This window comes from Microtus ochrogaster, linkage group LG1 (assembly GCF_000317375.1).
Source record: "Microtus ochrogaster isolate Prairie Vole_2 linkage group LG1, MicOch1.0, whole genome shotgun sequence".
Taxonomy (NCBI): Eukaryota; Metazoa; Chordata; class Mammalia; order Rodentia; family Cricetidae; genus Microtus; species Microtus ochrogaster.
This window is the reverse complement of record NC_022027.1, coordinates 38,627,320-38,643,052: the sequence shown is the minus strand read 5'-3', so window position 1 is coordinate 38,643,052 and position 15,733 is coordinate 38,627,320. Positions and strand designations below refer to the sequence as shown.

The window sequence follows — 15,733 nt, the reverse complement described above, 5'->3', positions numbered from 1 at the left end:
AGAAAACACTATCCTGAGTGAGGTATCCCAGACCCAAAAAGATGAACATGGGATGTACTCACTCATAATTGGTTTCTAGCCATAAATAAAGGACACTGGGCATATCATTTGTGATCCTAGAGAAGCTAAATAAGAACGTGAACCCAAAGAAAAACATATAGTCATCTGCCTGGATATGGGAAGTAGACAAGATTGCCGGGCAAAAACTGGGAACTGGGGGGTGGGGTGGGATGGGGGAAAGGGGAGATAGGGAGAGAAAAGTGAGAAGGGGAAGATGGGGGGAACTTGGGGAAACGGGATGGTTGGGATAATGGAAGGATGAATCTTTGACTTGTTTTATCTAGTTCAGGTCATAGGCAACCTCAGTCATTATAAGCTTATGAATGCAGGGGTTTTGTCGTGTCCAGAAGGCATTGATTCCCTCTGGTCCTTCCGAGTCTTTAGCTTCTACTTCTTTTCTGCCTCCTCACTTGTGGTGGTCCTTGAGCCTTAGGAGGATGCGGTATGGCATCGACATAAACTCTCTGTGGCTGAACACTCCAGAGACATTTATTCTCTGCTCTTTTATCAGTTATGAATTTCCACATCAACCCCAGCCCTCGCTAGAGTCGTCTTTGATGATGTTAGATTAATAATACTGGTGTCATAAGGAACTTTCCTTTGATTAGGGAACCACACTTTTTCAACTGTTATCCATAATTTTATTGCAATAGTCGATTGCAATGATATCTAAAGTGTCTTCTTCTCTACCTGTGACTTCCACAAATTACTGCAACACAGCTTGGAATTTCACCGATTCTATTGTCTACAAAAATATTTCGTTGTCTCTTGTTTAGACAGAAAAGTAATCATTTCACAAACTTATAATTTTATACAGAACAGAAATGGCGTTTGTAGTATATTATGAATTCTCCATTAAACCAAAAAAAGGAGAAATAAAAAAATCAATTTGAATGTAGAATCATGATTAGTAGAGGTTGGGGTGGATGTAAACTTAAATGAATCAGCTTCAAACTAAATGAATTATCATTGATTTATCCGTAGTTTTGTACAGAAGCATAAGAAGTACTTTAGGATAGATTCCCATAACTATATTTCTAGTTATTTTCTCTTCACAATTCTTAATTTTTTAAGATTTAGTAATAAAATATTCTGCATACTTTCTTATCAGATCAACTTGACTTTTATTTTTATCATCTATAAAATGTCCTTAATTAATTTAAAATGTCCTTTTTATGTCCTTAATTTTATTACTGCACTTTTTTCATAAATTTATTGTACCACTTCACTCCAAAACTAATACATCCACCAAACTCATAGACTCAAAAAGGAAAGCAAAAGAAAAGAAAAAAAAAACAAAAACAGTGTGCATTTCGCTCTTTATATAGTGTTGATTCATTAAAGCAATCACAAACTGGAAGCTTTTAATTATAAATTCATTTTAAAATTTCTGCTTTATTTTATTAGTACATTGTGTCCTTGTGCATGCGCATATGCATGGGTGTATGAACAGCACATGCTACAACACGTGTGGAAGTTGCAGGACAACCCACACGACTAGGTTGGCTTCTTCCCTATATGGGTTCTTGGGATTGAACCCAGGTCTTCATGCTTGGTAAACAGCACCTGAGCCATGTTATCTGCCTGAAATTTCAAGTCCGATCACATAGCATCTGTGTGCTAACCATTAAAATCTGAGACATTTCTAAGGTACAAGAAAATGTGAGATCGTTTTAAAAACGATAAATTTCTGCCTCCACATGAGACTTCCTATGTTCTAGAAGAACTGTTTTTCCTCTTTCAGGTGCCAATTGGAAAAGATACTTTGTTAGTTTAGCAAATACATTAGCAGAAAATAAAAATGGTTGGTATATAATGCTCAAAGTTGCACACTCACACTTCCAAAATTATTTTCCTTACTTAATGGTCTATGTACATATGGCAAAACGGAGGTAGATGTAGAGATTGAAAATTATAGTTTGCATATAGTAATTAAGTGTATAAAACATAACACTAGATAGCTTACAAGTGTAATGTGTATCAAGTATAGATTTTCATAAAAATGGTTTCAAAATGTAAAACCTTACATTGTCAATTACATACAGTGTTAACTGTATCTTAAAAATAGGCGATATATTAGAACAAAGACTTACTCACGCTTTCTCTTATTGAACATAATTTTATACTATGTTTCCTTTATGGCAATTTAAAATTTGAAATTATTTATTTGATAGTACACTATTGTTTTGTCAACATTGCTTTGTCTATACTGCGTGACTTACCGTGTATCGGATTAGTTAGGATCAGTCTGTCCAAGAACATTGTTCTGTATTCTTCTGCTGTAGAAGAGGAATATCCTGTGCTGGCAGTTGGGAAAAGATTTACGGTTGACTGGCATCAGTAGAATGTTGGGGAGCCATATCTTCCTGAAGTAATTTCCTTTAGAGAGAGAGTATTGATGGTCCAGAACTCGCCTTCCTGCAACTCCAGGTGCATCCTCCTGTTTGGGATTAGGAGTAGATTATATTAAATTTAAAATTATTCTATTATTTTCACTCCGATATTTTATAGACATTTTATAGAGAAGTTGATAATTAATAATAAAACATTTTTCTATTTAAATCATACCTTCATTTTATATGTGCATGCTTATTTTTTTGCTGTGATACTATTTGATTTTGTAAGTGAATGGCGGACATCATAATAATCCATTCCTAAACACTTTGGCAACTAAGTTTAATTTTTTTTTCTGCCAAAAAGATACTTACATTAAAGCAATTCTATTATCTACTGCTTAATTCATCTATAGAATATATTCTCATCCTTCCAGTATTGGGTTTTGCTTTGGTTTTTCCCAGGAAAGAAATGCTCAAGTATCACTTTAACTTCACCTGCTCTGGCTCTTCAGTTTAGCTTAGTCTTCACATTTGATTTCGTCATGCCGGACAATGGTATTGAATAGAGTTCAGGTCTCGTGTCTGGTTGAATGTTGGTTTCAACATCAAAATTGCTCAGCACCCTGATTCTTGACAAGAATTCCATGTCATAGATACTGAAGCACAGTAGACTTTAGTGCATGCAGAGGCTTCTGTATTAATAGTATTATTATGATTTCTCCCAGAATTGAAGTTACAGTGTATGAGAATATTGAACTTTTGTAATTAAAAAGAATCCATGGAAATCCATGTGGAAACATTCTTTGTCACTCCTTTAAAGATGCATGGGGGGGGGCAGAATGAATTATCTTTTATTTCATCTCCAAATATTTGATTTCAGTCTTTGTGCCCCCCAAAAAAGCTTTGAGTCTGTATTTTAATATTGATAAGTAATCATCAAAATCATAATTTTGTAAAATAAAAGTGGCAAGAGAAGTTGCTGCATGATCTAAGAAGTCTTAGCCAGCTGATAAGGATGCCTCAGAGAAAATGATACGATTTCCAAAGACATTTGTTTAAAGAATCAGAGACAGATGGACTTTTAGTAATATGAAATGAAACGAAATTATTTGAGGAGTGTTCTTGCTCCAGTAATATATTTATATATCACATCTTACTTTCTCTCCAGCCCTGGGTGTTAGCAACATTTTTAATTAGAAACGGCTGACTTTATCTTATAAACGAGGCAGGGAGAGTTTAGTCCCTCAAGCAACAACTTTCCATTTTTATCACCTTAGGTTTCTATAAGCATGACTGAAATGGCCGCTAGTGGTGCCCTTACAATTCTGTTGAGAAATATTTTATAAGAAAAAAGTAATTAACCATGGAGATTTAAATAGGTATTGGTTCAAGTGAGGACTCCAGCCATCCAAAGGCTGTATGACTCCAGCCGCCAGTAAGAAGGAAGCAAGGCCTTCTACAGGGCCAACTTTACTGTTGTTATTCCAACAACATTGTCATTACAGTTTGTTATATTTCAAATTTATAATTAAAGGAAACAGGAATAAGTATTAAAAATAAGAATGCATAGGGTCAAGATTCTTGGTCTTTAGGTAAATGACTCGTAATCTAGAGAAAGTCATCTTGAACATTCCTCTCACATTGTCAACTGATTCAGTTATACAAATAAAATTTTCCTCTAAGAGTCCGCTAGGAAATTTTTTAGGTGTCAAATAGCAAAATACTCAAAGACTTTGTTGACATTAACTATTATGCTTTCTGAAAATATCAGTTATTTATTCCCTTTTTTTTAAAAACCAGTTCCCTCTTCTTCCCCATTAGTACCCATTAGGTACTTAACTGAGGATCTAAGTAGATACACCAGCTCTGTTCAAGTTGCTTTCCCAGGCAAGGAAGTGGAGCCTAGAACTTTTGTTTGAGAACAGATTCCCACCCCCACCCCCCCGCACACACACAATGAAATTGTAAAAGTATTTATCTGGGGCAATATGTTACCACAACTAATACTGTCTTGCAAACTCACCAAATGATGGGCACATGAACACTGTGTTGAAGTCAGCACCATGATATTTAAGTGCTGGTATAAGGCGATGTTTAGAATAAATAACCCCTATTTCACCCAATCTCTGTGCTTCATAGTATTTTTAGTAGGAACTAGTAGAAGGGTTTCCTGACTGCACTCTGTTTGTCCCAGATCACTGAAGTTCGCTTTATATAGCATGGAGACCATTCGCTGATTATTTATTGCTTTTTCTGACCTGCTTCATTCTACTGTGTCTGGCAAACACAGGGATAAAACTAGGGCACTCCTGGACTCTTGGGCAATTGTGAAAACCACTCCAACATGATTACTTATATAGCTTTCTAAGATAGACACTTAAGACAACTTACATAAATTAGATTTTAAAATCATTTTTTTTTTACAAAACATATCTGGATTAAGTCACATTGTCCCCAAGGGATAATTTGCCCTCAAGATTATTATCTGAAAGACCATGCTCTCCGGAAAATATGATAAGTTTATTCATGAGAATGGAAAGAGGGAAGCAGGATATTTATTCCTTTTCTTTTATCTGAAACTCCTATGGCTAAAAATATCAAATGAATAATGGGATATGAGTATATGTGTGTGCACATGTTTATGTTTCCATAAAATACCTGACATGGAGCAGCCATGCAAAAAATATTTTTATAGCGCATGTATCAAAATTTGGTGGATAATCTTGGTTTTGTGCAGGCTTCTACTACCTAAATTGAAAACTTACTATTTCTTACATCCTTAATCCAATTTGTTTTTAATTTAAACAGTTTCTTCTTCTCTTTGATAATTTTTTTATGGGAGCAAAGCAATTGGCTCTGATAGACTCCTAATGATAATACTAATTAGTTCTTCTTGTTTTGGCCACATCTTTCCTGAGCACGAGGACACTGTGAAGTGTGATTTATTTTTTCAGTGCCACTCCATTGATGAAAATTGGTTTTTCCCAGAAGCTACCACATACACATGACTTCTTGGCTAGGGGTGAAGGTTTGTGGTGACTTCCTCTTCCCCTTGCTGGAGTCATGTTTGTTTGTTTCTTTGTTTTCTGTTTATAAAAGAGAAAGAATATAAAGTTACTTAGATAATATGGGGGGAGAGGCTCTTGAAAGAGTTTAGGGAAGGAAAATATGATCAAAACATATTTTCTGAAACTCTACAAACCCCCATGGTGTGAATAGAGTGCCATACACACTGAATATTAACAAATCTTAGACCACTATTAGAGGTAACAACTTTGAAGCCTTAAATTTTACTTTATACAGTTAGCATGCTGCTTTTTTAGTAACAAAATGAAAAGCTCATCAACTTTGTTGCCATTTTCTGCCAGCCTCTTAGGAAAGCCTTGTCTTACATTGTAAAATTTGAGTTACTTTTAGAATATATGTGTTCTCTTCTGAACTAATACAGACCTTCAGAAAAATCAGCCTTCAATGTCTCATTTTGAGGTTCTGTGTGTCATTCTTAGAAATCAAACAATTTTGAAGACGCCTCACAAATTTCTGTCTTGCTGTAACTTTTCTCTTTTCTCATCTGCCATGTATTTCAAAATTAGAGAGAAATCATTTTTACCACATTTTGAAAATAGAGTTTTACAGAAAACTCCTGTTTTAGCATCTCCTTAAATGACACTCATAATGAGTCTTTCTCTGTCAAGCAAGCCAGCCAGCTCCCAAATAATGATATGGGAATGTCACCATCTTGCACCTCCTGTTTCATCTCTGTGTCTCCTGACTTCCTCTCCTTTCTTCTTCTCAGAGTCTTCTCTGTCTCAGGAAGTCCCAATAAAGTCTACTGTATCCGTTTTCTACTTCATATTGGTTAAGTTTACTAAAAGTTGATGAACTACTTGCTGCCACTTAAACAAAAGTTAAATAGGCACAATTTCACTCCTGTTTCCTCTCTGTGTCTCCTGTCTTCTCTTCCTTTCTTCTTCCCAGAGTCCTCTCTGTCTCTAGAAGTCCCACCTAACCTCTTCTTTCCTGCCTATTGGCCATTCAGCTTTTTATTATATCAATTACAGCAATATATCATCATACAGTGTACAAATATGTCACAACACACACTGATAGACATCTTGTAGACATGTGTCTCAGCAGACTCTCTCCTTTCATGTCTAGAATGTCAGCATTCTAATTAAACACTTGTGTACATTTCAGGTAAATTTGAAAGTGACCAAAAGTTTTATTGCCACATCACTAATGAGCAAATCACAATGCCTTTGACCATTGTTATATAAAGTTGTGTAGATCATTTAGCCAGTTAGAAATATGTTTTATTAGAAAGTCTTTGACTAAAAGCACAATTTATAATGTTACAATAGTCATCTATGCAGACAGAGAGTAAAATCTATATTTCTAAGATGTTAGGTCTGCATTTAAAGGTTTATTAAAATCCCCATGGATAAACATATGATTTTTCAATTCCATATATCAATTAATTGGCAGTACATTTGGAGTTAGAGGAATCATGATTTTTGCTCTGATTCAATATGTAACTTGAAATATTTAAATAAACAGTTAATTAATTATGAAAAATTAGCTCCATACTGTAAAAAGCCAACATATCGATTATCACAGCTCCTCTCTCCCCTTTTAACCTTCAGGATATTGTAGGTTGCAAGCTCAGATAGACATTAAGAAACTACCCAGATGCAGAGAATAATAAGAGACCTTCACAATCAAGAGCGAATACTGGCAAACAGAGCAGATTCAAGGACTACTATTTTCCACCACAATTAGTGTCTTTTAGAGGGAGAAAACAGTTTAGATTGATTTACATAATCTTGGGCATCACATTCAAGATGTGCGAATTTCAGGGCATCACATATCCTTCTGACCCATCCTCAGTAGCACTTTTATTTCATATGTTATGATGTATGCACAGGTTTGGGATTCTTCTTTTTGGTGTCTCTTATGTCCTTCCAAATGCTTCTAAAGTAACATGTGCTCAGACTTGTTTTTACAGGACAATCAGTCACGTGAGCTTGGGTAATACGATCACTCATATCTTAATGAAACTGTTGGAAGAAATATTCATACTATTCACCAAATGAAACTAAAGTACTACAATCTTGACACAAAACACAGCAGCTGATAAACAAGCAAATGCAAAGAAGAATTCCGTGTCACTATTTACTGCATTTGCTCTCATATCATTCACCCAGGAAGATGCAGACTACATGGTATCACGATTTTAGTAATGATCACCTGTACGGATTATCAGAGAGAAATCAACCTGAGCCTCTAAGGAGGAGTCATCAAAGCTTTCTCCACGTAGCTCTGAAAATGGTATTAAGCCTCTATCTTCTGGGTTGTCACAGCCATGTTATATTTTTCAAACTTTGGCCCTCATTTCTGAAATCTGAGGCTGTTCATGATCCAATGAAGAATTTATTAGGATGCAGAAATATAGTGTTAGAACTAGGGCAGTGTTGAGCAAAATTAGGAAGCTGGTCACCATGCCACTCGCTTGTACACTAGCAAGACATAGTGAGAGAAATGAAGTTTGAAATTCCTATTTATAAAATTATTTCCTCTTCGTCTGTTCCTTTGTTATGGTAGATGTGAGTCTGCTTCACCAAACATGATGAGCTTTCTTTTTCTTCTTTTTTAAATTCACAGTAAGGAACTTTCAAATACATCAAAGTGTGGAGTCGTCTTTCTTTAAAGTGAAGAGAATTTGCTGAGTTTTATTAAAACTGAAAGGCAGTTGGATGTGAATGTTTTCTTTACCTCTAACTTGCTAGTGTTTCTCTTTGGAGATGAAAGCTTGAAAATATTAATATTGATTTTTATCTGATAGGAATATAAAAATCACAGTGAATTTATTTGGTTAATTTGCTCTAAAGAAGTGGAAAAGAACACCACATGTCCTTCTCACTAGGTTACTCAACTGTGATTTACATCTTGTTCTACAGAAGAAACCATTGTTTCAGACCACTGAGCCCTTTACCTCCCATAAGCCTGGGAGGTGACCTCCGTGGCTGGTGACCTGGTTGCTAAGTTTTAGAGAAATTTCAGGGATTTTTTTTTTTTAACAGACTCCACACTACATTTATCAGCAAATAGACTTTTTTCAATTCTACGGGCTTCAGTGAAGCCTACAGTTCTAAGCCATGTTTTATCTCATGATACAGACATTGTAAAGGCAACCTCCTCTCTTATGAAAAACAATCCACATTTTAGTAGTACTCTGAATATTTCAGAACAAAATAGTTTTAAAAGGCAGTTTTATAAGACAAAAGTGCAATAGTATGTAGAAAGTTAAATGAACTCTTAATACTGACTGTCGTCGAGTTCATAGTTGCGATAGAATGACCCAGGAAATACAGTTCCCAAAAATGTTTTTATAAAGAAGACAGTGGAAAGGCTCAGCATTAATTCATTCAGTGTGTTACTCTTCGAGGAACAGTTGTGTGGGCCCAGTGAAGAATATTTAGAAATCTATATATTGTGTTGTGAGCTTGCTTTTTAAATAATGTTGACAATTTCAACACATTCCCATGGAGTATTACAGCTTTCCAGACTGAGTTATTTTTAAAACCATGAAGCAAAGGTCTCACTTCCCCATTTTATGAGCATGGACTTATTTTATTTATTTGTCTGCACTTGTTGAGGTGTTTAGTTTTACATGGCCAGAGCGCTATTCACAAGACTTTGTACAGCTCTCTCTCCTGCTTTATTCTCCCTGAGCTTTCCTTAGTGACATGTAAAAGAAGATTGGGTGAGACCAAAATAAAGGAAATATCAGAAATTCTCTGTAGCTCTTCCAAAATTATCCCATGTTCACACATGAACAGAAACTCCAAAGAAAGGAGGAAAATGCTGTTTGTGTAAAAATTTTTAACAAGTGATGAGAGGATCTTTGAAGGCACTGAAACTCTGTCTTTTTGGGTATTCTATCAGACTCCTAAGACTTTCTCCCAGTCGTCTCATAGAAAGATGATTTCCTTCAGGTATTTTCTTTGCCTGTCATGTTACTATGTTTTAGAAGTCTAAGCATTCTTTACAGCAAGTTGCTCATCTACATCTTTGTTTCCCACTTACTTATTTTTGTATAAGGAAGGATTTATACATGAGATTGTGTCATTTACTTACAATGATGTTTGGTATTCATAATAAAATCATACATTTATATTCCTAAATTTAACCTACTCATATAATGAGTTCATATAATGTTGCTTGTATGCATGGGGTATAATTCTTACTCATGCTTCCTGGCAGGGTAAGCCACATCACTCATCAGCCACAGTTTCACCAGAGTAAATGACAATCAACATTGTATTCTATTGCTAAACTAGGTTGTTCAAATAGGTACATGACAACTTGACAGTATTTTAAGCTTAAAATGGGTTCTTCAGATATAACCCCATCATGAGTTAGTTATAAGTTAGTTACAAGTATCTTTCCCTTCTATTGCTTTCCATTAAATGCATCCCCTTTAGTGCTTATCTAACTGTATAAATATAATGTATATACTATAAGTTGGGCTATGGTGTTAGGAAGATAGATGCCATCTTCATTCTCCAGGTACCCTAAGGATTAAAATCTTTGTTACACAACCTGAGTTATATAGTACTCACAAGCCCCAAGCTGCAGTGTGATGTTTGTTTATCACTTAAATACTGTACTATCACTTTTGTTTCACTGATCCCTCTCTTGGAAAGAGTTCTTTAAAAAAAAAGAATTAATTTTATATATATTTTTGAGAATGGACCTCTTTAGAACTGTTATGAGAAACTGTTAAAAAACAAGGCTTTTATGGTCACATCTCTTAGAAAGACTCACTGTCTGTTGCCTCTTTTCTTTTTTATCATGCTGATAATATTTAAATCTTCAGTTGTATCATATGGGTGTCTTATCCTAGTATCATATACATGTTGATGATGGCTGTTGATGTTTTCCCAGTAGACAATGCTAAGGGTGAGTTAATCACCAGGCTTTAGTGCTCTGTGTTTGAGTCTTATGTACTTTCGTCGCTGACATTTTGAAATCTGTTATTCTTTTCTCAGCACTCTGCATGGGGCTTTGGAAGGGTCTACAGAGGCACCGAGTAAATATATTTCTAATAATACAACTACCCAGGCAAACAAAAGTGGGAGTTTTCAGTTTCCTCCTCTATTTTTCGTTAGTGCTTTAGGTCTTTTGGATACATTTGAGAAGGTATTGTACCTACCATTTTCCCATCATGGGAGATTGCTGTGCAGAACACCAGGGCCTGATACCTCCGCAGTTTCTTTCCTTTGAGGAAAAGAGGAGACCAAATAGCTCTCTGTCGAGGGAGCCAGGCAGCACCAATCACTCTCCACTCACCAACCACAAAAGTCATTTAAACTATCAGAAACCCAGTGCTGTTTTAGTAATATCCTTTGGAGAACCAAGCCGTTAAAGCAAAGCTTCACCTAGTTTTCTGCCGTGATTTGTGCTTTTCCTGAGAAACAGAGCCGACTCAGGAATATTTCAGACCTATTTCACTGTCACTTCTAGGGCAGATCTTCATGAAATAACAAAGGTGTAACTGCATCTGACAGGAGGAAAATGCTGTGATTCATATGATTCAGACTAAGGGATAATGACTCAATTCTAACAACTTTCGCATCCATGCTTTTCACACTACCAAGTTGAAATTTAAACTAAAATAGAAAGCATGTTAACTAATATGAATATTTGTAATCTGGCTGTTTTAATGTAGAAGACACTGTGTAGTTTTCCTTGTAAAATGTGCATGAAGGGCTAGAGAGATAGCTCAGTGGTTACAAACACATACTGCTCTTGTAGAAGACCCAAGTTCTGCCCCTAGAATCCATGTTGGGTTGCTCACAGTTCTTTATTACTTCAGTTCCAGGGGGCTTCTGATGTTTCTGGATTCCTATGGCACTGGCAATCACGTGTATTAACAAAACTATTTGTATGATCACCATCGACAAAAAGTGTATTTGTTGAAATTACAAATGATCTCTGGCTACTCAGAATGCACCATGTTCAATCTAATGTCCTTGATTAGTCCTTTACAGTTTTCCTTAGGTGATGCAGCATGTAGGTCCTCTGGTTGGTTGCTTTATTGGAAAAAAGTTAGATTTTTGAGAATTATCTGTAAGTCAGCCTAATAATTTTCACTTGTTGACTAAAATTACATAAACCTAATGCTTTACTTTTCTTTTAGAGGTAGAAACTAGTTGATTATGGCTTTTTAAGAACCCAAGAAACAAAAGTGAATGGCCATGCACAACTATTTTTATTTTATTTCTCAACTCTGGTTACTCTTTTGACAAGTCACTATGAACTCGAAGGCAATCTAATATGAATATAAATCCCATGGGCAACGTCATTACCCCAGGGCTTTCCACTAAATATGTGGTACACATATAGTTACTCAAGAGAATTAATTAAAGGTTTTTATTGCAATTTATATTTTCTGAACTCAATTTGAAAACTATGATGAATCATCTATAGTAGAGGTATTTAAAAATTTCATATATATGTGTGAAATATACACACACACATATAAAAGTCTGTTCTTCGAAAAACCAATCGAGGCACTAATTTTCTAAATGTGCATCTTATAGTTTTGAATAAAGCTTTCTACAATAGGAATTGATTAAAAAAAACTTCAAATAAGCAATGCAGGTTAAAAACCTACAGTTTTACCTTGAAGTCTTTGGCCAGAGTCACATTAATCTTCACTTATTTATAGCGTGAAAATATATGCGCTAAGAATGTAGCCAATGAATTTTATTGACCCTCCTTAATCTCCAAGTGTTTTACTTGGTGGCAAAAAAAAAAAAAGAAAAACAAAAACTTTAATTATGGAATAGAAATCCCAAATGATTCAGTTTTTATATTTGTCGTGAGTATGGGGGATATTTACTGTTTTCGTAAAATCCTGCTTCCTGATTACCGCTCATACACATAGGCGACTTACAGTCTTTTTTGTGTCTCCAGCACAGTGATGCGGTCCATGATCTTCTTCTGGATGTGATCACGTGGGTTGGCATCTTGCTGTCCCTTGTTTGTCTCCTGATTTGCATCTTCACATTCTGCTTCTTCCGTGGGCTCCAGAGTGACCGTAACACCATTCACAAGAACCTCTGCATCAGCTTGTTTGTGGCAGAACTGCTCTTCCTGATTGGAATCAATAGAACCGACCAACCAGTAAGCTGCTTGTATTGCTCTTAGCGAAGGCTACCTATAACCTTCAGCTTTCCAGGACTGTCCGCCCTGGGGACCAGCAGGCTCAAAAGTGCCCTTTCCATTTGTTAAGTTCAAAGTCAGTGACTTTCACATCATACTCTGCTTTTCATTTTTCATGTCCATTGCCATAAAAACACAGTGAACATTACAGATAGGGTGCACATGGTTTTTATTTTTATTTTTTTCATATCTGTATTACAACAGTATTACACTGTATTACAACAGTGTATTACAACAGCGTATTACAACAGTGATTGTCCACATAGCTCCTGCTTGCACAAGTGCACAGCCTCCTTTGTCATCCTCACCTCCTACCTGAGGGATGCATTTGTGACCATTGATAAAGGTTTGTTGTCACATCATTGTCACTGAAAGTTCATGGTTCATAATTTGCATTAGAATTCATTCTGAGTGTCAAGTAGTCTGTGGACACACAGAATCACATATTCTCTCTTCTAATAGCAAATGCGGCGTCTTGAAAATTCCCTGTAATTCTTTCTATCCTCATGTCTTCAATGAGCCATGACATTAATTTTTTCTTTTTATGTTTTCCAAAAGTTTTGCCTTTTCCCCAATATTACTAGGATCATATACTATATAACTTTATAGGACTGGTTCTTTTCTTTTGTTAATATATACTTTGGCTTCTCACATGACACTTTATTACCTGATCTTTCTTTTCTTTTTGACATTGAGTAACATTCCTTTGTTGATATACTACAGTTTATGGATCGGGTAAACCACTGAGGAACATTTTGTTCGCTTCCAGTTTTTGACAATTTTGAATAAAGCTGCTATTAACATTTTAATGCATTCAGAATCTTTTGTTTGTTATTTTGTTTTTGTTTGTTTTGTATAATCTTTCAACTCCTTTAAGTAATTATTTAAAAAAACCCAAATAAACAACAAAAACAAAGTTAATGGGTTTTGTGGTAAGGTATGTTTAATTTGGGGAGAACATTGCCAAACTCTTTCCAAAGTACCCATGCTTTCCTGCATTTGCACCATCAGCGATCACAGCACACATTTGTTCAGAAATTAGAAGATGCTAATGACCAGAGCTGCAATGACAAGTAAAACTTAACTTTTGTAGTTTTCAGAAGACTTGGATATAATAAATAATTCACTCCCTTAATGCTTCTCTCCAGTAGGTGTTCATATGCATGATGTACTATATAATAAAATGCAGTCGCATTCAAAGCTATGATTAGGCATTCATGATTAATGATTGCAAAGGATACAATTATGGTGAATTTATTTTTAATTGGTTAGCATATACTTAATGTGATGTCTTTTCTCATAACTGCAAATATATGAATAAGCAATCAAAGTACACATTTTCCTCCTCAAACTAATGTTTTATGACTGCCAAAAAATTATAGTTGAGATTCTATCTAGCCTTAAAATTCTCAAATGAACAATTGTGTTATTTTTGAGTAAAATATTCTATTCTTTAGTTAACCCCCAATGCAAATACTTTTTAAAAAAAATTCCTTCATGTAGAAATCATACTTGAATTTTAATTCTCCAATGTTAATATGTTATGATAAACTTCACCAGGCAATGCATATTGCATTAAACAGTTAACAACATAAAAAATGGAGACTGATACAAAAAATTCAGGGAGAATGCGACTCATAAAAAATGTTTTTTTTTTTAGAGTTAGGTGTCCTGTTTTTTTAATTTTTCATCATCTTTGGAACCTGATTTCCCTCTAATCTTCCTGACATTTAACTTCTTTGTTCCTCCTTCTTTCTCCTAAAGTATGCAAGCAGACTTTCATTGTGTCTTCAGAGATCATGCTCACCAATCAGTGAAACCATTAAAATGTTATGTTTTGTTTGTTTTTTTGTTTGTTTTTGTGGTTGTTGACCTTTGTTGGTAGGAGACACAGGTTTAAGTAAGGACTTTCTGTCATAAGAACAAGCACAACGTCCTGAAAATTATTACTGGGAAACATATAGATGACCCACTAAAGTTTCTAGTACTTCAGGGAGAAATATGTGAATAGCTGCTCTTAATTTAAATCAGATTGTCTAGACTATTATTTAGTGCAGTAACAAAAAAGAGTCTGAGAGAGAAAACATTTCTTCAACATTGAATTTTTGGAAGGATGCATTTTTTTGTTTATTTGTTTTATGTGCCGGAGTCTTTGCCTCTGCTTATGTACTTCACATGCATGTCGGGTACCCATGGAGACTGGAAGAAGGCATTGGACCCTCTGGAACGAGAGTTACAAATGTTTGTGAGCCCCATGTGTGTGCTGAGAACCAAAGGTGTAGCTTCTTCAAGAGGAGCAGGAGCTCTTAATCATGCAGGCATCTCTGCGGTCCTGAGCATTACATCTTAGCTGGATCAATTTTGACCTCAGTGCGGGGGTGACATTCCTAAAGCAGGGAATAAACAGTCAGCAATTCTTAATAAATAACCATCTCATTAGAAGATTACTATTAATTAATGACATTACTTGATGTAGTTAGATTTTAAAAATACTTGCTTTCCTTGGTTTTAACATTTCTCTTTCATTTATAATTGAAGAGATTGAGGAGAGTGTAGCTCAGAGGCAAAGCCCTTGTCTAACGCCTTCAGTTTGATTGCCATCTCTGCAAATGAAAAATAATAAAGCAAACATGGACATATTAGTCTAAACTCAGAAGAATCTTTAACAAAATTAATTTTAATATATTCTTTTTATGTGTGTCTTTATTGTTCTTCCTTTCTTCTTTCCTTCCATCCTTTCTTTGTAAATTTTGGGACAGTCTCACTCTCCCGCTCAGACTACTTTCATTTCAATTGTTCCCAGCTTACAGAGCCCTGGAGTTTCGCGTATACACAATCACATTCAGATTTAAAGATTGAAAATGCTTTAATTTTAACTATAAAGATTTTAAATTTTAGACTAATCTCAGTAGTAATGATCCCTGGGCTCTTAATAAATTTTTCCCATAAATGTTATGATTTTCCATATTTTAATGTGGTGTCAGCCATAAGCTGTAATTAAGATAGAAGGCAGCTTTCAGCCTGGCGGTGGTGGCGCACGCCTTTAATCCCAGCACTCGGGAGGCAGAGGCAGGTGGATCTCTGTGAGTTCGAGGCCAGCCTGGTCT

At 35.4% G+C, this 15,733-nt stretch overlaps 1 protein-coding gene across 20 annotated transcripts in view; it reads left to right on the top strand.

The window, feature by feature from the left end:
* Positions 1 to 15,733, top strand: part of Adgrl3 (adhesion G protein-coupled receptor L3) — a 745,864-nt gene that overhangs the window by 634,943 nt on the left and 95,188 nt on the right. For all 20 annotated transcript variants that reach the window (XM_026785275.1, XM_026785272.1, XM_026785262.1 and 17 more), the window contains one exon: positions 12,378 to 12,587. In XM_026785275.1, the coding sequence (XP_026641076.1) occupies positions 12,378 to 12,587 (210 nt within the window). The remainder of the gene's footprint in view (positions 1 to 12,377; positions 12,588 to 15,733) is intronic.